Genomic DNA, 22,254 nt, shown 5'->3' with positions numbered 1-22,254 from the left:
ACTGGAGCGAAAGACACACCTGAGCCAACATCCAGAAACTAACAAACACAAGGTGATTCAAAACTCAACTAAAGTCCGGGGGTAAGTGGAACTAAGAACCAACAAGATAATAATACAGAAGCTCAAAGGAGACAATCAAATAACAAACCAAGAAAACAAATGCAGAAAACTAACATGGAATTCAAAAGTGAACATAGTGCTAAACAGGGAAATAAAACATAATACACTAGAGAGCACATACTGAAGATATAATGAGAAAACTCACAAAGACAAGTACAGAGGACAGAGCATGAGGACAATGACTAACAGACTACAGACACAGGCCACAAGGATGACAAAACAGAAGACAGATCAGGACAGGGGATTGAACACAATAGATACAAACAAACAGACGGAAACTAATCACCAGCAGTACACAAATAAAGAAGAGACCATAAAACAAGACCAAGACGTAGACAAGAGACAAACCACAAAGGTGAAACAACAAGAGTATTTAAAACATTATTGCAAATGGTGAAAAGGTTAGGTATGACCTGGGGGGCATTATGCACCTGTTCCACATTCATGTGTTTTGATCATGATATCAAAACAACCAGCAATGCGTAGCACGTCCTGGGGATACCCTTGTTGGTGTCTTGAGCAGTGTTGATAAGTGATGGAACAAGAAGCCACCGTTTTAAAACTGTCATGAAACTTTTACACATGCTGTTGCGCTTGTCTTGCAGTGTAGTTCTTTCTTGCCGCCATTTTGAAGCTAATCCTGGGCGTTCTAGGATATCCATGTCAAGTCTGCATTCTCGATCACATTTCCTGCTTTTATACCAAATACTGTGGTATCGTGGACATATTTGTTTCCTCATAGCTCCTCCATCTTATGCAATGTTGCGAGAGTCTTGATGGTACAGTGCTAAATGATGATGGTTCTTGGTTCGGTCGTGTATCATCTTCTACGTCGTAACACGGTTGGATGTTGTCTTTGAGAATTGGTGTGAGTTCATTTTTATATAGAACGTTGACATGGTGTATTTGTAGACACTTGCAGTCCAAATCCTGTCTGTGGGAATGAGGCTTTAAATTTTATGGTGGGTTTCTATCAATCAGTCTGCTGTAGAATGATTACCATTACAATTTGAGTTTTTTTTTTTTTTTTTTTTGGCATTACACGTTCAAATTGTATTTGCCCTTGAGGCAGGCATGCACTCTAAAGAGTGCCCCATTTAATGTTACCCCGTCATAATTTAAGACATTCTTTCCAAATAAAGACGAGCTTTCATGTTGTTAATCCACATGATTATAGAAGGCAGGAGAGTGGAGTTATTTTCCTCGCCCGGAGACGTCCAAAGAATGATTGCTGGAAAGTAACAACATAATCCTCTGGATGGATTCAGAGTTTACAAAGACTGGCTCAAAGGGGGATTAAAAACAACCTTGCTGTTATTTTAAGTTGTTTGTATTTCCATGCAAACAAAATGTCTCATGTGTAGCTAATGTGTTAATAATAATATTGAACAGCATTGTGTATTTATAATAAGACAGTTTGTGGTTATAATATTTATTTACTATGAGGGGATTAATACATTTCTATTCTGTCTGCGCTTTCTTCCTGTGTTTGTGTTTGTGTAGTATGTGTTCAAGTCAGAGGCTCACGGCTTCAGGACAGTCCATGAGGAGTTGGCAAAGGGGATGACCTTTGACCTGAAGAGCAATGAGCAGACAGCAGTTAGGAACATCCTGAAGGTGACTGTCACGCCTACTGTTTACAACAAACTCTCATCTAGCTTATTTATAAAATAGGGAAGTTGATCTGTACTGTTTTTATTTTTTTTTGGGGGGGGGGGGGGGGTTGTCATTTGTGTTTCTATTAAATGATTTTGACCTAATTGTGGCCCATTTCAGTTCTCCTGGTTCTTCTTTGAGTTGATTGTCAAATCCATGGCTCAACATTTGGTCGACTGTGACAAGGTGAAGGTAAGGAGGCGTGTTCTAGTGTTGGTGCCACACCCCTTTGTATCACTCTTTTCTGGAAATTAGAAACCACAAAAGGTTTTGTACATGTTTTAACTGTAAGATTTTTTTTTATTTTATTTTAGAGTGGTTTTGTTGATGGTGTAATGAAGGTTGTGCCGTGCTGCTGTGTTACAGCTTCCTAGGCCTCAGCGTTTCCCCTCTTCCTATCTGAGCCGAGTGGAGACCCTGGTGGAGACCGTATCTGATCACATCTTCTGGAAGAACAAAGACCTGGCAGACGAGATACGCAGTGCCAATTTAGCTGTGGCAGCGTTTGTGAAGGTGGGACTGAATCGTCATCTTAATGGATAATGTAGCAGGCAGGTCACTGAGATCCAGTATGGTGGGAGTACTTCTAAAGGATACGTACAACTTCTGCACGACTAAAGTTGTTGTGAGTGGGATCACTATGACTAGCTGAGCATAGAATCCTGCTTGGGTCCAGTTATTCCGAGAAGAAACATGTTCTGCCAACAAATTGTTGTCTGCAGTCATTTCTGAAGTGATTTTGCAGTTAAATCAACCTGTTAATTTGAAGCTACTGCTTCAAATTAACAGATTGTAGAGGTGTTTAGTTCCAGAAATGGAATATAGCATTCAGCAGCATCTGTTCATTAGTGTATAATTTGCCCATCATGGAGGCTGCCATGTTGCACCACCATATTGATACAGTAACCCAAGTGGGACATGATTACTCCACATCTTGCATTTTTGCATTTCAGAAGACTGAAGAAACAAAAGGAATTAGTGGTTGCTCTCCTGTATGTTGTCTATTGGTTGCTAGTGCAAACTTAGAAGATTGTGCATAGCCCTTAGCATAAGAGAAAGCAAGGTAGCATGAATCTGTATTGTGAAAGAAGTGAAAACACCATTATTACATGATCTAAAGGTGCTGTTATACAACCCCTGGCAATAATTATGGAATCACCGGCCTCAGAGGATGTTCATTCAATTGTTTAATTTTGTAGAAAAAAAGCATATCACAGACATGACACAAAACTAAAGTCATTTCAAATGGCAACTTTCTGGCTTTAAGAAACACTATAAGAAATCAAGAAAAAAAAAATTGTGGCAGTCAGTAACGGTTACTTTTTTAGACCAAGCAGAGGGAAAAAAAATATGGACTCACTCAATTCTGAGGAATAAATTATGGAATCACCCTGTAAATTTTCATCCCCAAAACTAACACCTGCATCAAATCAGATCTGCTCGTTAGTCTGCATCTAAAAAGGAGTAGTGATCACACCTTGGAGAGCTGTTGCACCAAGTGGACTGACATGAATCATGGCTCCAACCCGAGAGATGTCAATTGTAACAAAGGAGTGGATTATCAAACTCTAAGAGGGTAAATCATCACGCAGTGTTGCAAAAGATGTTGGTTGTTCACAGTCAGCTGTGTCTAAACTCTGGACCAAATACAAACATGGGAAAGTTGTTAAAGGCAAACATACTGGTAGACCAAGGAAGACATCAAAGCATCAAGACAGAAAACTTAAAGCAATATGTCTCAAAAATTGAAAATGCACAACAAAACAAATGAGGAACGAATGGGAGGAAACTGGAGTCAACGTCTGTGACGGAACTGTAAGAAACCACCTAAAGGAAATGGGATTTACATACAGAAAAGCTAAACGAAAGCCATCATTAACACCTAAACAGAAAAAAACAAGGTTACAATGGGCTAAGTCATTGATGATATGGGGCTGCATGTCAGGTAAAGGCACTGGGGAGATGGCTGTCATTACATCATCAATAAATGCACAAGTTTACGTTGATATTTTGGACACTTTTCTTATCCCATCAATTGAAAGGATGTTTGGGGATGATGAAATCATTTTTCAAGATGATAATGCATCTTGCCATAGAGCAAAAACTGTGAAAACATTCCTTGCAAAGAGACACATAGGGTCAATGTCATGGCCTGCAAATAGTCCGGATCTTAATCCAATTGAAAATCTTTGGAAGTTGAAGAAAATGGTCCATGACAAGGCTCCAACCTGCAAAGCTGATCTGGCAACAGCAATCAGAGAAAGTTGGAGCCAGATTGATGAAGAGTACTGTTTGTCACTCATTAAGTCCATGCCTCAGAGACTGCAAGCTGTTATAAAAGCCAGAGGTGGTGCAACAAAATACTAGTGATGTGTTGGAGCATTCTTTTGTTTTTCATGATTCCATTTTTTTTCCTCAGAATTGAGTGATTCCATATTTTTTTCCCCTCTGCTTGGTCTAAAAAAGTAACTGTTACTGACTGCCACAATTTTTTTTCCTGATTTCTTATAGTGTTTCTTAAAGCCAGAAAGTTGCCATTTGAAATGACTTTAGTTTTGTGTCATGTCTGTGATCTGCTTTTTTTCTACAAAATTAAACAACTGAATGAACATCCATAATTTTTGCCAGGGGTTGTACTATGATGGAGTGAGTAAATGGATCAGTAACACATTGAAATAATTTGTTTGGTGGCAAAAATTGCTTAATCTGTTGGTCTCCGGTGGATTTGTGGCTCTGATGGACGGATAAGTACAGGATATGTAACAGATAAATGGTTGCTAACGAATGTATAGTGACTTTACAGACGGACAACGAACGTATTACAGATAACGTGCAGCAAACATACAAGCACAAGTCATGTGATGAACTTGGAATGACATTTACATACAACGGACTGGCCGCCCCACACACACCATTCCCACACTTATCAACAACATGCATAAGAAACAGAAAACAAATGCACAACCAGGGGAAGCTCTCCGTCCAATGCCCACTAAGGTTTTGCATATGCACAAAACTTTCGCCAGACATCAACTGACTAGGAACACATTTTAACAAATGACAAAAGAACTTGTATAGAACCATATACGAACTGATATCAAAATTTAATTTCCTCAGTCTGTCACAGTGTGGCAGTCACTTAAAGCATAAGTCCAGCTGTCTGCAACGGATTTCTCAATTTTTTTTTTTTTTATGTTTTTCCTGTACATTCCTCACTCTGCGTAAAATGATTCATTTCTCACTTTCTTATCAACACATGTTGAGAGTGATTCACTTTCATGATGCGTTTTTGTTTCATGTTGTTTCATGCAGCGTTGCTTTACTCTGATGGACAGAGGTTTCACCTTCAAACTGATCAGCAACTACATTAACATGATCACGGCTACTGACAGCAAGGTAAAGATCTGACAGGGAAACTTTACTGTTCATTAAAAATACATAAATGTTTGAAAATTAACTCGGCGTCATTCTGGGTGTATCTGATGCTGCAAAAATCTGATTATATAAATCAATTTGGTTCCTTCAACAGGTCTTATGTGAGCTGAAATTTGACTTTTTGAGGGAGGTGTGTAACCACGAACACTACATCCCTCTCAGTCTGCCTTTGCCTTCTGCTCGCATTACCGGTAAGAACGTACATTATTCTGTGTGCTACAGCTTCATTCATAATTATCATACAAGCAACACTCATTCTCATTTTATTTTCATTTTCTCTCACTTTGCATGTCTGCATCAGACCATACATCCCCAGAACTCCAAAATTCTCATGGTAAATATAGTCATTCATTCAATGTATATTCATTTCATTTACATGTTTTTAAGATGGTGATGGACATTTGTGTTTGGAAAGTCCTCAATGCAATACAAATAATGAATGTTTATGAGTTGAATGGTACCAATCTTTCGCCGAATGAAATATTTGTTCCATTGAAAGAATGAAAGAACATTCATTATTTGTGAAAATAGATCCTTGTCATTTGATATTTTATTAATTTATAAACAACAAAAAAGGGACTTACATTTTCGTATGTGTCACTGGTGCTTTGACGTCAACAGTGCAACATGAACTTTAACCAGGAGTCCAAAATTGTTCTCAGTCAACTGGCAAAAAACAATCCTGACGATGTAGTGCGTGACACTGTGCATTGACTTTGTGTACAGACTGCCGTCTGCTTTCCTCACTGCAACAAAAAATGTCAGAAATTTATCCAGCTTTTCATCCTAACAGCTCTCCAGACAAAAGCGGCTTACAGCTTACTGGATTTGTTTTTATGTGTTAGAAGAATTAGCACTCAGTTAGCACCTTCAAATCGTCGTCCGCCAGCAAAAAAAAACTCCTCCATGTTTAGCTAAATGTTGCCCCCACTAGTGGGCATTGGCCGCAGCGTGCAATGGTACAAAATGTATGGAACCAAATTTGCACGCTAAATGCAACGCAACCAAAATGGGATGAGTAATTCATGTCATGTGACATACAAAGCACCAATCAAATGACAAGGATCTACTCAGCTGTTATACTGTATACAGTAAAAGGTATTAGCTATGACAATGTGAACTTTATTTTGTTTCTGTAAAAATGTGGATTTTTATTATTATTATTATTATTTTTTTAGTGTCTGTGCCTGAGTACAACTTGACTGGAGAGTTCTGCAGGAAGCACTTCTTGACGGGCATGCTGCTCCGCGAACTGGGTCTGGCGCTGCAGGACGAGCAGGACCTGAGACATTTAGCCTTAGCCACCTTGAAGACGCTCATGGCTAAACACTCTCTGGACTCTCGCTATGCCACCAAGGTAGACACAACGCATGTTTATAGGATGAAACTAAATGCATGAAGAGTGAATCAGAAGCTCACAGTAGAAGTTCCTCCAGTGCGGCTTGTGGAAACATGCACAGATTGACACGTGACTGTTTGTAGCAGCTGTGAGCCGCAGAGGAAATGTCTTTATGAATGCTGGGAACTGTCCAGGACAGATTAGGTCAGTAAAGCGTGGGAGTTTTTCCTCATCCAATCTGAAGTCAGGCTCCAAATACAGAGAGTATCACATGTTGCAGAGAGTGTCAAGTCCACTGCGACACGCTTCAGATTTTTGACTCAATGCATAAAATTTAATGGAGTCAAACGTTCTAAACCAGCCATTTCCAAATGCAAGAACACCACAGCCCACTACGAAATCTGAAAAACCTCTGCAGCTCGCACAAACCTTTAGTCACACGTTTAATTGATACATCAGGATAAGATGAAGTATTTACATATGTGTTATATTAAACTAGGTCAGATAAATGAATAACACATTATATAAATCCTGTGGCTTTGTTGTATTATTTCTGGTTTCATTTTTTAAAACATTCTTGAATATTTTTGAGTCACTCTGAACTTTATTGCAAAATTGAAAATCAAAGATGTTTTTATTTATTTTTCATGGCAGCCCAAATGCAGTTGCTTCACAGTCCACCAACAGGGTGTGGCCCACACTTTGAAAATCACTGCTCTCATAACATTTCCCAGAAACCTCATCTGTTGTCTTCTTATTTTAATCAATGTTCTGTTTGTTCCTGCTTTTTGTAGCACACAGTCTGTCCGTGTATCTCTAGAAACACACTTCTGTAGCTTTAATCTTTGCTCCATTTGTGAGGACATTTTATAAAACTCACACCATATATAAAGACTGATTTTACATTTTGGTCATACACGTTTTCTCATTCAACTTCAGTACTTGCTTGATAGTGGCTTCTCTAATCCTTGAGACTTTGCTCAGGAAATAGATGAACCATAAGAACTACCCCCACACAATTTGGCATGCATGTGAAATGTGAACTAAAGTTTCCATAATAGTGTAATCTCAGTTCAGAATTGGAGTGAAATTTAAGCACTTGTGCATTTAAATAAAGAGAGCATGTTAAAGGTAGACAGCCTCTGCTGCCTCGTGGTCAGTGGCAGTCCTAGAGTGATTTACTCCCCGGGCGAAACCCCCTGTGTGCGCCCCCCCGCGCACATTAACGTGGCCACCACCTCCGCCCCACCACCCATGAAAACACTAACTTCGTCCAGAACACCCACAATCCCACAAATTAACTCACAACAGCTATTTTCAAGAACAAATTTCCAGTTTTAATGACTACTGCAATAACAAACACAAAGAAATTGGCACAGTCTAATGTGTCATCATCCATGGACTTATCTGCAATGATCATCTCAAAAGTTTGCAGGAGGGCATCATAATTGTTTGCCACAGTGCTCACTATCCGTGATGTGAAATTCCATCGAGTAGGAGCATTTCTGGGCAACCTTGAGCAGCCTGCAGACTCAAGAAAAGACATCCTCTTTGTGGATTTTGAGAAAAATGTGGCAAACCCAGAGAGTGATGCAAAAAATATTCTGCACTCAGATCAATCAATCAATTTTTTTATATAGTGCCAAATCACAACAAACAGTTGCCCCAAGGCGCAGGGAGCATTTAGCCCCCTGAGACAGAACCAGATTCAGTCTGTGTGCATAGCAATGCACAAACATTGCACTGGGGGCTATTGCTTTAACTTTGGCCTGCAAACCATTGAGAGCTGAAGCCATGACAGCAGCCATGGCTTCTTTGTAAGGAAAACTATCAAATGGCTTCGCAAAAAATCCGGTCCACAACATTCAAATTGTCTGCCATTATGTGCAGCTTGCTACCTAGCTAGCTCACTAGCTGGGACTGGCTCGAGGCTAGTGTGAAGTTTGTCTGCCTGTGAGTGCTTTGTGACGGTGGAGGAGCTCAGCAGCACCCGCTGCTCAGTAAGGACAGAAACTGCGATAGAAGTCAGAAAGAGTGATAGAAGTCAGTCTCCAAACACAAGCAGCTACAAAAAAAAAACAAAAAAACACCAGAAATAGAAGCTTGATTTGTCGCTAGTCATTTTTAACAAAGAAAATGCCGCTAAGAGGATTAGGAAAGTCTCCAGTTCAACTCAGAAAAGAATGAAAATGCTCCCACGGATGTTTACACCAAAAGATCGCTGATTTGCTCATTTCGCTGTCAATCAAAAAGGGATTCAGCCTCAGACAGATCATCCAATCATCATGCAGAAGCTGAGCTTGGCTGGCCCACTGCCCCATAGACCCCCAGACACGCTGAGCGTCCGATGGGCGGGACAAAGCCCAGCATTTATCCAATGATTTCCGCCCGGTCGGCCCGCCTCCAGGACCGCCCCTGCTCGTGGTTGATCTGAGAGAGCCTCTTACGGGCTTGACACACATCAGGTTCCAAACACGGAAAGCATCACTACAAAATATCAGGAGTTGAGGACAGTCCTGCTGCATGTGTTCCCTGTGCCACCCTGAGCTCACTGAGCTCAACGTGAGCAGGGAGTCCACTGAGCGCTGAAAGAAAAAAGGTTTTTCCTGAATTTTGATGAGTAATACACCATTTGGGCAGCAAAATTATATATTTTTTGGCTTTTTTGGGGGGGGGATCCAAAAAATGATTAGATCTATGATTAAAAAAAGCCATAATCTGATTTAAAATCTTAACATTGCACCCCTATTATGGAAGGGATAGGAGTCAGGCTACCAATATACAGATTTGGGTTTGATTCCGGGTTGTGTTACTTGTCTGTGTCCTCAAACAAGTCACTTCATCTGAATAGTTTTGAGCCACCCAGCTATAAATGGGTCCTGGCTTCAGAAGTAATCCCCAATGGAGTGGCATCGCCGCCATGGGGACTCTAATTCACTCCACGCTATGGAATGTTGGAGTAAGCATCGGCACCACTGGGCCTCAGGGCCTTGACAGGATTTACTGCTTCTTTTTCTAACAACCAGGCGTTCTGTTTTTTTTACAATTAATGGTTATCTCCTTCATAATGTTCTCTTCCGCACATCAGACATCACTTCCCCCACAGTGAACTGTTGAAGACCTTTTAGGTCACGTAGGATCAGTTAAATGGTCTTGTTTAAACTGCTGAATTCAGACACGTCTGAGTTAAAACCAAATGTGTGCTCAAGCCAGAAACTGTGAAAATCATTTTTATTTCAAAACCACAACATTTTCTTGGCAGAGTATGTGAAATACTTAGTGAAAATATTTCTCAATGGAAAAATCCAAAGACAACAGAAATGTGTACCCGTGAAATATGAATTTTTAAAAAAATGCATGTTAAAGGAACTTTTAAAACTTGGCCAGGCTGTAGAGTCCATTTCTTACTGATAATTTCCCTTCGCTTCTGTAGAGGGCTGTGTAGAAATTTACATAAGTTAAGGGGTATGTGCCTGAAGTCTGGAAGCCATAGACATCAACAAATGCTGAGTTTCCTCACTTGAGGTGCTTTGAGTAACATTGAGTAGGTTTGGTGTTATTTATTTATTGAGATATACACTTACACATAGACTTTACAAACACCATTAACCATAGTTTTAGACAGAAATTGAACTTTTGGGTGTCCCAAAAAAAAAAAAAAAATCAGGGTGTCCAAAATTTTAGGCGCAGACCAGCATCGCGCATACCCAACTCACAGGGGGGTCCGGGGGTCTCCTCCATGAAAACTTTGAAAAAATAGTGGCTTGAGTACCCCCGAGTACATGTACAGTTTTAAAGACGGAGCAGATTTCCGCACTTCCAAAATATCACAAAGACCACTAAAAAATAAATAAATATTTGGAGTCTAAAACCTTTACTGTCATTTTTGACCCGTCTTCCACAAATAAAATCCTTCTCAAGCCACAAAACATATTTGACCTTTAAAATGAATGAATAAAGATAATGCTCGTAATGTTTTTCTATATACAGCTCAACTATAGAAAAAAAGAAAAACTGTTGGGATGGGGCAGTTTATTCTAAATGTAAGAATTAATAATTTTTCCAGCCAGTTTTCTAGAGAAATGTCAGAGGATGAAAGCATGAACTTTTCCGAGTCACTGAATATTTCTTAAACTTTATTTGCATTAATCATTCAGAAGTACAAACAGTGTGGTACTTTATGGTAAATCTATGTCAGTTAGGCAGTTCTCAAAAACTGAATGTCCATGCTGGAAGGAGATGAGATGAGGGAAGCCACCAAGACACAACTCTGGAAGAACGTTTGGCTTCTGTGGGTGTGAGTGGAGAAACTTGGAATAGTGCAACATTTTTATTTTTATCTTCATTTTATATACAGTAGTGTTCAAAATAATAGTAGTACTATGTGACTAAAAAGATTAATCCAGGTTTTGAGTATATTTCTTATTGTTACATGGGAAACAAGGTACCAGTAGATTCAGTAGATTCTCACAAATCCAACATAGCCTTAAAAGTGTGCATATCATGAATGCTTGGTCTTGTTGGATTTGTGAGAATCTACTGAATCTACTGGTACCTTGTTTCCCATGTAACAATAAGAAATATACTCAAAACCTGGATTAATCTTTTTAGTCACATAGCACTACTATTATTCTGAACACTATTGTATAGTCCCAACTTTTTCTGATTTGTGGTTGTTTCTGTTGCATTTCTGAAATTACAGAACTGCTATAAAGAAAATTAACATTTTGTGGAACAAACGCAAACACCAAACTCTTATGAAGAAGGAAAAAAAATACACAAACGTGCAGGAAAAACAATGCAGACTGATTTGACTCATGATTTTTTGAAAATAATAATAAGAGGTAACTTACTTTGAAATAAATGAAACATATAGCTGTAGCCTAATAACTTTGAAAATTAACAAATAAAAATAATAATAATTAAATAAAAATCAGAAGCTTGTATTTTTATTATGACTAGAGTTCATTTCCTGTTTTTCTCCTCCTCAGTCACGTTTTGTGATTGAACATAAAACAGTTACATTCAGCTCAAGATCTAAAATAAATATTTTTGGAAAATAACAGTCTATTAACATTCAGAGTTCTCACCTGTTTTATGGGATATCTGCTTCTGAATATCACTGCAGAGTTTCTCCACATCAGGTTTTTTTAACACACGTGTGTGTGATTTTCATAAAGTTCATTCATATATTCTCATTTTTTAAGGAATTTTGACCATTTCTTTCATCTCATAAATTCAGTATAACTATCACTGACGTGCACATGATGTGAACAGGACGTACCATCAGAACCGTGCAAGGAGAAATAAGGAAATAAGGCAGCTCCACAGTTTTGCTTGTTTTCTTAACGTGCTGCTTTACTCTCTGCACCGTGCGCTCTCTCTGCACTGACCCCCCACAGCAAATCGACTGCACACACACACAGATGGCTCCAGCGATTGGACCCAGTCCTAATTTTTGACATCTTTGAGCAGGCTGCCCGGTATTTTTTTCGGCCGTCTTTTTCGAAAATTGACCGTCCAAATGACGGCTGGACGGCTCCCTGCCCAAAACTTTGCCATTATCCCACTTTGTGACCCAAAAAGGTATTTTTGTGATTTACTGTACCAGTGAGACAATCTGTTGTGTGCTGAGTGTAAATGTGATGCACCTCATTCCTCCCCAGGAGAAACAGGCGAGGATTGCATCTCTCTATTTGCCTCTTTATGGACTGATCCTTGACAACATGCCTCGATTCTTCCTCAGGGATCTCTTCCCCATCTACTTCACTTCTAGTGATCAAGTAAGAGTCACTTTGTCATGATTAGAATGATTGTTTACCTCTGTGTGGGCAGTATTGCTTGAACAGGAGAATATGAAGACATTATTTGCCTAATTGGATGTTGTTGTTAATGTAACTTGGCAGTAAATTTAAGGGCCCCTTCACACATAGTGCGAAGTTTGGACGAAGTGCACACTTAGTGCGCATAACGCAGGAATCGGGTGCAAACTGTGTAATGTCGTCCCTGCCTCCAATGCCTCGTACACCTGTTGCTACAACTATTTGCAGACACAAGCGCCTTAAAGAAAAAGTGTGCGCTGTGAGAACCCATCACACCCTCTCGCGGCAGGTGTTGGCCAAATTCCAGGTGACACACATGAACACCTAACACCGCTTGCATGGCACTTAGAAAATGTGTGGCCATTCGCACTCTTGGCACGATAACAGACTGCAGACAATCACTTTCGTATTCACAGAGAAATTTGTCAAAGTCCCACACGAGTGTGGCTTTGGCGTGTGCGCTAAGATGACAGTAGGTGTGTCCTCCCACTGAAGCGGCTGTGGAAATCTGTGGATCTGGACATCCCAGCTGGACACCACGTACTATGTTTGGATGGACATGGACAAATAACTGCCCACTGTGACGCACGTGTGTCTGTTTGCTGTTATCAAGTGGACATAAATAAAAACATATTACTGTGGCGGTGTGCTGCAGCGAGCGAGCATGCACACGGTGTGCACATGGACAGGCTGCTCCCAGGTTGAAACGGACCGTCAGATCAGAACGCGCAGCAGGCAATCTCACTGTGACATCACCCACATGAGCTCTGTTCCACATGATGGGGTATCCTGTGGCACATCATCCACAAGACATGCGCACATGGCCAGTTGGAGATGCGCCAACAAATGAATGAGACAAGGGAACTGCTTCTCATTCCTGTCATTTCATGACTGTATGTTTGTGACCATAGGTCATTTACAGAGGAACAGAACGGATCATATTTGTATTGCTCGTTTGATAAATGTGGTGTTTTTATATGGTGTGTGATTTTAATTTTTCATGGTAATACGTCCATGTCCTTCCTGATATGAGACAGATTCTCGCAGCTTTCAGAGAACAGCTCTGTAGCTCAGTGGTAAATTCTCTGACTGGCAATCAAAGCTTTTGAAAGGTGCGTGTTCACATCAGGGGGGTGGTGTGTTTTTTTTTCTTTTTTTAAAAAATTATTCCACATAAGTGGTGCAGGTACCGACTGGTTTTTATTTATTTTATTTATTCCACATAAGCAGTGCGATGTGGTTCCACAGGTACTGGCTGCTTTTTATTTTTTTATTTATTCCACATAAGCAGCGTGGTGTGGTTCCACAGGTACCGGCTTTTTTTTTTTTTTTTTCTTCCACATAAGGGGCGCCATATGCTGCACCTCGCACTGTTCCTGCTCGAAAGACACCTATGCGTGCACGAACTCTCGCACCAGGTTCGTGCACAGCAACCCGTCGGTGTGATGTTTCGTGGTGCACTAATTTTGAACTGTTTCGCCGTAATCGACCAGACATCGACCAGACTTCGCACTATTTGTGAAGTGGCCCTAAAACAAGGAACATTAGAATTGTAAAATGCTAAAACTCAGGTTTGACATTGTCTCTTATTGCCTCTCCAACATCTTCACCCTCACCAGGGCTCTCGTGATGACCTCAGTGTAGGAGGGGGTGTGGCTGGAGGTGTGATTTCTGTTACTCGTCATGGGAACTCTGTGGATGCCTCCTTTTCTAAAGAGGTGCTCAACTCCATCACAGGTCAGTGTTGTGTGTGTGTGTGTATGTTTGTGTCTGCTTGTAGTGTCTACATGAAAAGGTGTGAATGAGGATGTCAAACCCCCTCCTCCCACAGCCTTCTCGTCCTTGGCAGTTGCGTCGGGTAACCAGGCGGACTCTCGTGGTTCTCTGATCAGTGTGGACTCCAATCCGAGCAACAGTGACAGGAACAGCGAAAAGATGGATGGATGTGAGAAGGTGAGAACAGAACTGTTAAACAACACATGCTTGCCATGTTTTCACTCATTCCATATTGAGTCAAGAAGACTTGTCAGAAGACAGAAAACCGTGGATGCGAGTGGTGAGCACTGGTAATTTCATTGTCAGACATTTGGAATTGACAAATTGCGCAAAAGACCAAATTCATTGTGACAAATTCTTTGCATGTGTTTGTATTAAAGTACTGGTAGCAACCTGTCTCCTTTAATGGGTCATTGTCTTTACTGTCGCATTGACAGTGCTCACCCGACACTGAAACGCTTGTCTTTTTGTCTGTCTGTATGTTTGTCCTCAGTTTGCTCGACCACAGTCCCTGATAGGATATGGTTCACGCTGTGATAAACTGGACCAGGCTGAGACCCGCAGCCTGCTCATGTGCTTTCTGCATATTATGAAAACCATTTCTGAGGGTAAGTAATAATATCTTAGGTCATCTTCACACTAAATACTTGTTTGTTTGATCCAGATTGGGGACCATAGTACTACAGTGTTGCACCTTTGCAAATACACGTCTGTTGTAAATCACTCCTACCACCTTTCTCCACCCACTCCACCCTGCCTGCACTCTTCTTCATCTCTACCACACTTTCCATTACTTTGGACAGATAACAGCAAGCATTTAAACTCATCTACCTCACTATTCTACCATGCTCCCTCTCATTCACACATGTAACCTATCCTTCTCCTGCTCACTTTCATTCCCCTTCTCTCCAGAGCATATCTCCACCACTCCATGCTCGTCTCAATCTGCTCTCTGTTCTCACTGCAGATCACAATGTCATTTGCAAGCATTATAATCCTTGGAGACTCCTGTCTGATCTCATCTGTCAATCTGTCTATCTTGACTGCAAACGAGAAAGGGCTCAGAGCCAATTTGTGATGTAATCCCACCTCCAGATGAATGCATCTGTCATTCAACAAAATGCAACTCCTTCTGGCCTTCTCTGTGCTTCTCCATCAGTACTCTCAGAGAAAACATTGCATCTGAAGAGCTATTTCTCTATATGAAACCATGTTGTTTCTTCACCTCTTTTCCCAGTGTAATATCCACTACACTTTACCATAACTTCATACTGTGGGTCACACTCGGACTGGTAATCTGTGATTTTGGGCATTTGCCCGGTGGGCCGCTGCACGTTTAAACGTGCGTGGGCCGGCCCTCCCAAGTTCACACCGGCCCCGTTCTCTACTTTGTAACTGCGAGTAGGTAGTGACGACTCAAAAAACCGTTATTGAGGTTTAACTTTTACTATTAATTGATAGGGAGGTACGTGCAGTTTATATACCCTTTACTTGTAGTAAACATCTTTGTGACGGTTGGAATATGGTGTAATTTTCTTTTTCTTTTTTAAACTGTAATCCTTGCAACAAACTAAATTATAATAAATATTACTTTGTTTAAGCAAAACTACAATGTTCCTCTTGTATTTGGCGGATTTATGTCCGAAGATTTTGCAAAAAATGTGTTGCGGTGCATGGGGGTATGCATCTAAAGGCTGTCGTTTTCCGTCTGATGTGCAGTGTTGCCAGATTGGGCAGTTTCCCAATTGGGCTGTTTAGGATGGCCGTCTGCGGGTAAAAAATGTTTTTCTGTAGATTTATGGCCATAGAGATCAACAGACTTTTGTTCAAATTGGGCGAGATTTATAGTAGAGATTTAGTGCATCCAGGTGGTTTTTGAGCATTTTTTGGGGCTGGAAATCATCAGTCAGTCACATCTGGCAACCCTGCTGATGTGATGAGTGGCGCAGGTCCATGGGAACACGGATGCATGTCACGCATATATTTTCACTAGATAAATCATGGAAAGAGGTGGCAAAAAGAGGAAAGGGGGAGCGGAGAAGATTCAGGACAAAAAGCAGAAAGCTCTACAAGCTGAGGCTTATGGGTGTTTTAAAATAGATAATTTGTTTGCTGTGGTCAATACTACTTCTAGCGTTGCTGCTAGTGCTCCCGACGTCCCTACTACAACGGGCGAAAATGCAACTTCAACGGGCGAAAATGAGGACAACTTTACTGGAGAGGTTAGTCCAGGCTCAAAGCCAATTGATGTCTATGTTGAGTCGGAATCGGAGGATTCCATGTCCAGTGAGCAGGTCGTGGGAAAGGACGCACAGGAGATGACAGAACCTGAAGTTCATCATGCTAGTGCTTCTACTGTCAACGTCCCTTCAGCTACGTCTGAGGCCGAGCCTGCTATGGATTATTTCAGCCGCCCAAACGAGCTGTCTTTATTTTTTGAAAAACACCCAACACCGAACACAAAAAAGACCCTGAATAAGTGGTTGTGTTCCCCGAGACTGTCTGCTGTAAGGTAAGATAAACTAAACACACACACATTACCTTTCTCTCTCTCTCTCACACACTCACTCACTCACATTACCTTTCTCTCTCTCTCACACACACTCACTCACTCACTCACATTACCTTTCTCTCTCTCTCACACACACACATTACCTTTCTCTCATATTCTTCATTCAGCTCATAGAAATACTTCCTTCACCTTTTCAACACACTCTCCTTGCTCGTCAGCACATTTCCATCTACATCCTTTATCACTCTAACCTGCTGCACATCCTTTCCAGCTCGGTCGCTCTGTCTGGCCAATCACTACAAGTCTTTATTTCTTTCATAAATGTTCAACTTTATGTAGTCCCCACTATATCTCCTTTCCTTACCTCTCTCTTCACCTTGTACTGCATCTCCTTGTACTTCTGCCTACTTTCATCATCTTTGACTTCCCCAATTCTTTTTTGGCAACCTTTTTCTTTTTTCCTGAACATCTTCAATTTACCAACAAATTCAGTTCAGTTTATTTTATTTATGCAATGCCAAATCACAACAAAGCTGCCTCAAGGTGCTTCACACGAGTAAGGTCTAACCTTGCCAACCATTAGAGCAAACACAGAGGTGACAGTCGTAAGGAAAAGCTCCCTCTGATAATATTGAGGAAGAAACCTCAAGCAGACCAGACTCAAAGGGGTGACCCAGTGGTGGGCACAGATCCACTAATCCGCTAATTAGCGACGCTAACTTTTTTGTTAGCGGATTAGCTTTTCAGCTAATTTTGAAAACCATCAGCAGACCACTTGGCTTCTGCTAAATTTAGTTCTGCTAACTTTCAGTCCGCTAACTTTTTTTGCTGACATAGTGAATAAAACTTAACAGTCAAAATCATACATGTTAGTACCTACATGTTGCATGTTTTGCAACAATCAGCTGTGAGCTCAGTCCTTCCCCAGCAGAAGACAGCTGGTGCTCCCCCCAAAAGTCATTTACTTTCCACATGCAAAAAGACAGACAGTGGGGAGAAGACATGAAACGCAACACACTTTTCACTCATGGTTTTACTCATAAACAACTCATTCAGTTTATCAATATTAACAGTTGCTCTGTCATATTTACAGAGAGAAAATATCACGCATATGACATATCTTTTAAAGGAATGCGCTCAATTTTGAAGGTTTGAGCTTTTAATAGACATATGCCAAAAGGCATTATGGGAAATGAGAATTAGTTGTTTATGAGTAAAACCATGAGTGTTGCGTTTCATGTCTCCTCCCCACTGGCTGTCTTTTTGCATGTTGAAAGTAAATGACTGTGTTTTTTTTTTGTTTTTTTTGTTTTTTTCTTTGGGGGTAACAGCAGCCAGCCCGCTTCGCTCTCTTCTGCTGGGGGAGGACTGAGCTCATAGCTGTCTAATGTAAGACAGACGCTCTGGGTCGTTGTTCATTTTTGGGTTTGTGAGCACTTTTGAATTTACTCAGAAGCCTCGGTGGTGCTTAAACTCGAAACTGGCTTATCAGTAGCCGACAATACTAAGAGTTAGTGGTTAGCTGTAACTTCTGCTAAATTTCTTTGCAGTTTATTGGTTTAGTGTTATAAAAGTTAACTTTTTAGTTAGTGGCTTAGCGGTTATTGAAGCTAACATTTTTGCTAGCTGTGCTCACCACTGCCCACCGCTTAAGCCATTCTAATAGTTAAAAGGTTTTTACAAAGTAAAACGGGTGACTTCCACTCCTATCTCCAGGCCGAAACACCAGGCTTTATTGATAGGGGATTCTGTCACCCACAAAGTCAGGCTACAGGTGCCAGCTGACATTAAATGTATTCCTCGGGCCAGAGCTCCAGACATTGCTTCCCATCTTAGGGTGCTAACGCTGCAGAAGGGTAGACAGACTAAGGAACATGACATGAAATACAGTCACATAGTTATTCATGCCGGCGCCCATGATGTCACAATGAAGCACTCAGAGGTCACAAAAATGGACATAGAGAGGACTTGTGACCTTGCCAGAAAGATGTGTTGGCATCGATTAATAGGCTCTGGTCCCGTCCCCTCCCCTCCCAGGGTAATGATTAGGCAATTAGCAGATTGACATTGTTAAATGGGTGGCTGGCACAATTTTGTAGACAGCAAGGCTTTGGTTTTATTGATAACTGGCCTTTGTTCTGGAGCTGCCATGGCTTGCTGATGCCAGATGGCCTTCACCCTACTGGGGAAGGCACTGCCATCTGGTCTGCGAGGGAGGGTAACATTAGGATTTTACAGCTCTGTATTTCTGGATGCTCTGACCCCAGAAATACATTTAATGTCAGCTGGTGTCTGTAATTTAACTTTGCAAGTAATAGAATTCCCTATCACTAACACATGGCATTGCGGCCTAGAGATGGGGGTAGAAGTCACCTGTGGCCTTGGAGGGCTATGAACAGGCATATCCAAGGCTGAAAAATGGTTCACAATCGGCAGCGGTGACTGTGAACTGGGTAACACAACCCGTACCAAACCTTATGGGAGTTCTCTAGCCTAACAACAGTCTAAAACCTGGCAACTTTAGCCGGTGGACCTAAGCTAATGCTAACGGATGCACTAACTGACCCAATACTAAGCTTGTCTGGAGTGCCCATGATATCTAACTCCACTGAATTAAGAAGCTGCTCTAAGTTATGGACATGGCTCGCTAAGAAGGCCACCTTTTCTGTCAGCATCATGCATGATTAATGTAAAGTGTTGTGTACCAAGAGAACCTAAACATGTACCAAACGCTAGCACAAGCTAAGCACTAATGAAAAGCTAGGATTCACACAGGCATAAAACAAGAAGTTAAAATTCATAGCTGTTGCACTTAAAAACGAAGGTTACATATGTAACCACAGTTCTATGAATCCGACTGTCCGCCAGAGGGCGGTGCTGAAAGCACTGAATGATCCCTTCGCGCATGCACAGTTCGAGTAATAATACCAAAATAGTCACACCTGTGACACCACAGATGACCAATAACAGTGTATATGAGCATATGTCATCCGAGGCTCTGTCCCTACAGAACCTTCTCACGGCCCTCATCAAGGACAGATTGGGGAAAATCCAGAACAGTAGAAAAGGAACAGGTGACCAGATCCTCACTTCGGGCAGAACACCACTGACAAAACAGTCGCCACCTGTTGTCATACTGCCGCCGGGTAGAAGGTGCCCTGGCAGGCAAAATGGTACGCCTGACAGGATCGGTGAGCCCAGTCAGGCATGACCCCTGGCATACAGTGGCCACACCCACAGGTTCAGGCGTTGAGGATCGGGGTGCCATACTTGTTCCCCCAACTGAGAGAGAAGATCCCTCCTAGGTGGAAGACACCAGGGGTCACCTCGACACAAACTCCGAAGCAACGGGAATCATGGACACGTGGGCCAGAATGGAGCCACCAGCAACAGTCTGTGGCCCTCCCTGAGAACCCTCTGTAGAGTGGCCAAAGCAATGGAAGAGGAGGAAAAGCGTACAGGAGCACCCTGGGCAACGGATGAGCAAATGCGTCCCGACCCAACGCACCCAACACCCCTTTAAGGGAAAACCACCGAGGGCAATGAGTTGACACTTCTGTTGCGAACAGATCCACTTCCACATGACCATAGAGGTCCCAGATCATGCTCACTACATCAGCGTGAAGACACCACTCCCCTGGAGCAGGCGCCTGATGAGAGAGTGCGTCCGCAGCTCGGTTCCGCTCTTCCGGTAGATACTCTGCCCGCAGAGTGGACAGAAGAGGAAAGGCCCATTCCAGCAGATCCCTGGAGACTCTTAGAAGATGAGCCGACCTGGTGCTCCCCTGATGGTTGATGTGGTAGACAACCGAGGTGTTGTCCGACCGCACCAGAACGTATCTCCCCTGCAGGTGGGGAAGAAAGTGCCTCAGAGCTAGATGCACTGCCCGTAGCTCCAGCACATTGATATGCTCCAAGCGATCCCTTCGGCTCCAGAGCCCCTGAACCGCTCTGTGCTGCTAGACTGCACCCCATCCCGTGGAATTGGCATCCGTAGTGACCACCTCTCTGCGGTACATTACCCATCGGTATGCCCCTGGACAAATAAGCCCTGTTCCTGCAGCCTGCAATGTCTGTGCAGTCGGGGGTCCAGACGAAAGCTCTTGAGCCACCGCTGCACAGGGCGTAACGAAAGGAGGCCCAACGGCATGACGCGAGTGACTGATGTCAGTTTGCTGAGAAGCCGCATGAAGGCGATGTACGGAAACCGCCTGCCTAGTCTGAACCGACTGACCAACCAGAGGACATCATCTATCCTGTGGGCGGATGGAAGAGCCTCCATGGAAGTTGAATCCAAGGCCACCCTGAGAAAAACAGTGGTCTGAGAAGGAGCAAGGCAACTCTTCTCCAGGTCGACCCTGAGACCCAACTGGGATGCGTGAGCAAGCAGCCGATGCGCATCCCGAGATGCACGTGCTCGAGACAGGGCGCACAGAAGCCAATCGTCAAGATATCAATCATTTTTTTTTTATATAGCGCCAAATCACAACAAACAGTTGCCCCAAGGCGCTTTATATTGTAATGCAAGGCCATACAATAATTATGTAAAACCCCAACGGTCAAAACGACCCCCTGTGAGCAAGCACTTGGCTACAGTGGGAAGGAAAAACTCCCTTTTAACAGGAAGAAACCTCCAGCAGAACCAGGCTCAGGGAGGGGCAGTCTTCTGCTGGGACTGGTTGGGGCTGAGGGAGAGAACCAGGAAAAAGACATGCTGTGGAGGGGAGCAGAGATCGATCACTAATGATTAAATGCAGAGTGGTACATACAGAGCAAAAAGAGAAAGAAAGAAAGTGCATCATGGGAACCCCCCGTTTTAAGCCTAATCTTAAAAGTAGAGAGGGTGTCTGTCTCCCTGATCTGAATTGGGAACTGGTTCCACAGGAGAGGAGCCTGAAAGCTGAAGGCTCTGCCTCCCATTCTACTCTTACAAACCCTAGGAACTACAAGTAAGCCTGCAGTCTGAGAGCGAAGTGCTCTATTGGGGTGATATGGTACTACGAGGTCCCTAAGATAAGATGGGACCTGATTATTCAAAACCTTATAAGTAAGTTTGGACATGCCTATCTTGGCTTTCAATGCTTACCAGTCCAGTAAGTATCAGAGAAATTGTGGAGAGCTGGACATGTCCAAACTTGTCCTCTGACACGCCGAAACGGAGGTGTTCAGTTGTCTCGCTTCCAAAGCGAATCGGTCTTTACGCGCGAAGCCTCCGCGCGGCTTTCCATGACAAAATCTCTTGTTAAAAGTGAAATCTGCCGGAAAATGGCTGATGTCCAGCTCTTGTGATAACCAGAGAAAGAGCACACGACAGTCTCGTATCCACAGAGCCATCCGTTTAGAAATGGTCCGGTGGCTTGTGCCGCGTCATCGCAGCTCGGAGTGCGGCGCACCGAGCGTCCTTAAAGGGGTCCTTAAAGCTGTAGTAACAGTCCTTATTCTCTGTGAAGCCCGTAAAATTTTCATCGAAAGCCAGATAAATTTTTCGAATGGTTTCCAGGTGCCAGTCTCTAACAGCTTCTGAAAAAATTCTGATGGAAAAAAAGTCCTTTTCAGTCCGCCATTTCGAGACAATGAAAATCCGACGAGGGGGC

The 22,254-nt window shown here is 42.4% G+C and overlaps 1 protein-coding gene across 1 annotated transcript in view; it reads left to right on the top strand.

Annotated features, from left to right (window-relative positions):
- Positions 1-22,254, top strand: part of dock10 (dedicator of cytokinesis 10) — a 140,477-nt gene that overhangs the window by 86,789 nt on the left and 31,434 nt on the right. The window contains 11 exon segments of the mRNA XM_034169275.1: positions 1,624-1,737; positions 1,897-1,968; positions 2,143-2,289; positions 5,089-5,172; positions 5,306-5,402; positions 5,513-5,545; positions 6,390-6,568; positions 12,217-12,333; positions 13,992-14,109; positions 14,204-14,325; positions 14,642-14,756. Of these exon segments, the coding sequence (XP_034025166.1) occupies positions 1,624-1,737; positions 1,897-1,968; positions 2,143-2,289; positions 5,089-5,172; positions 5,306-5,402; positions 5,513-5,545; positions 6,390-6,568; positions 12,217-12,333; positions 13,992-14,109; positions 14,204-14,325; positions 14,642-14,756 (1,198 nt within the window).

This window comes from Thalassophryne amazonica, chromosome 4 (genome assembly GCF_902500255.1).
Source record: "Thalassophryne amazonica chromosome 4, fThaAma1.1, whole genome shotgun sequence".
NCBI lineage: Eukaryota > Metazoa > Chordata > Actinopteri > Batrachoidiformes > Batrachoididae > Thalassophryne > Thalassophryne amazonica.
The sequence above is the reverse complement of the archived record's forward strand: the minus strand, read 5'-3'. Positions and strand labels throughout refer to the sequence as shown.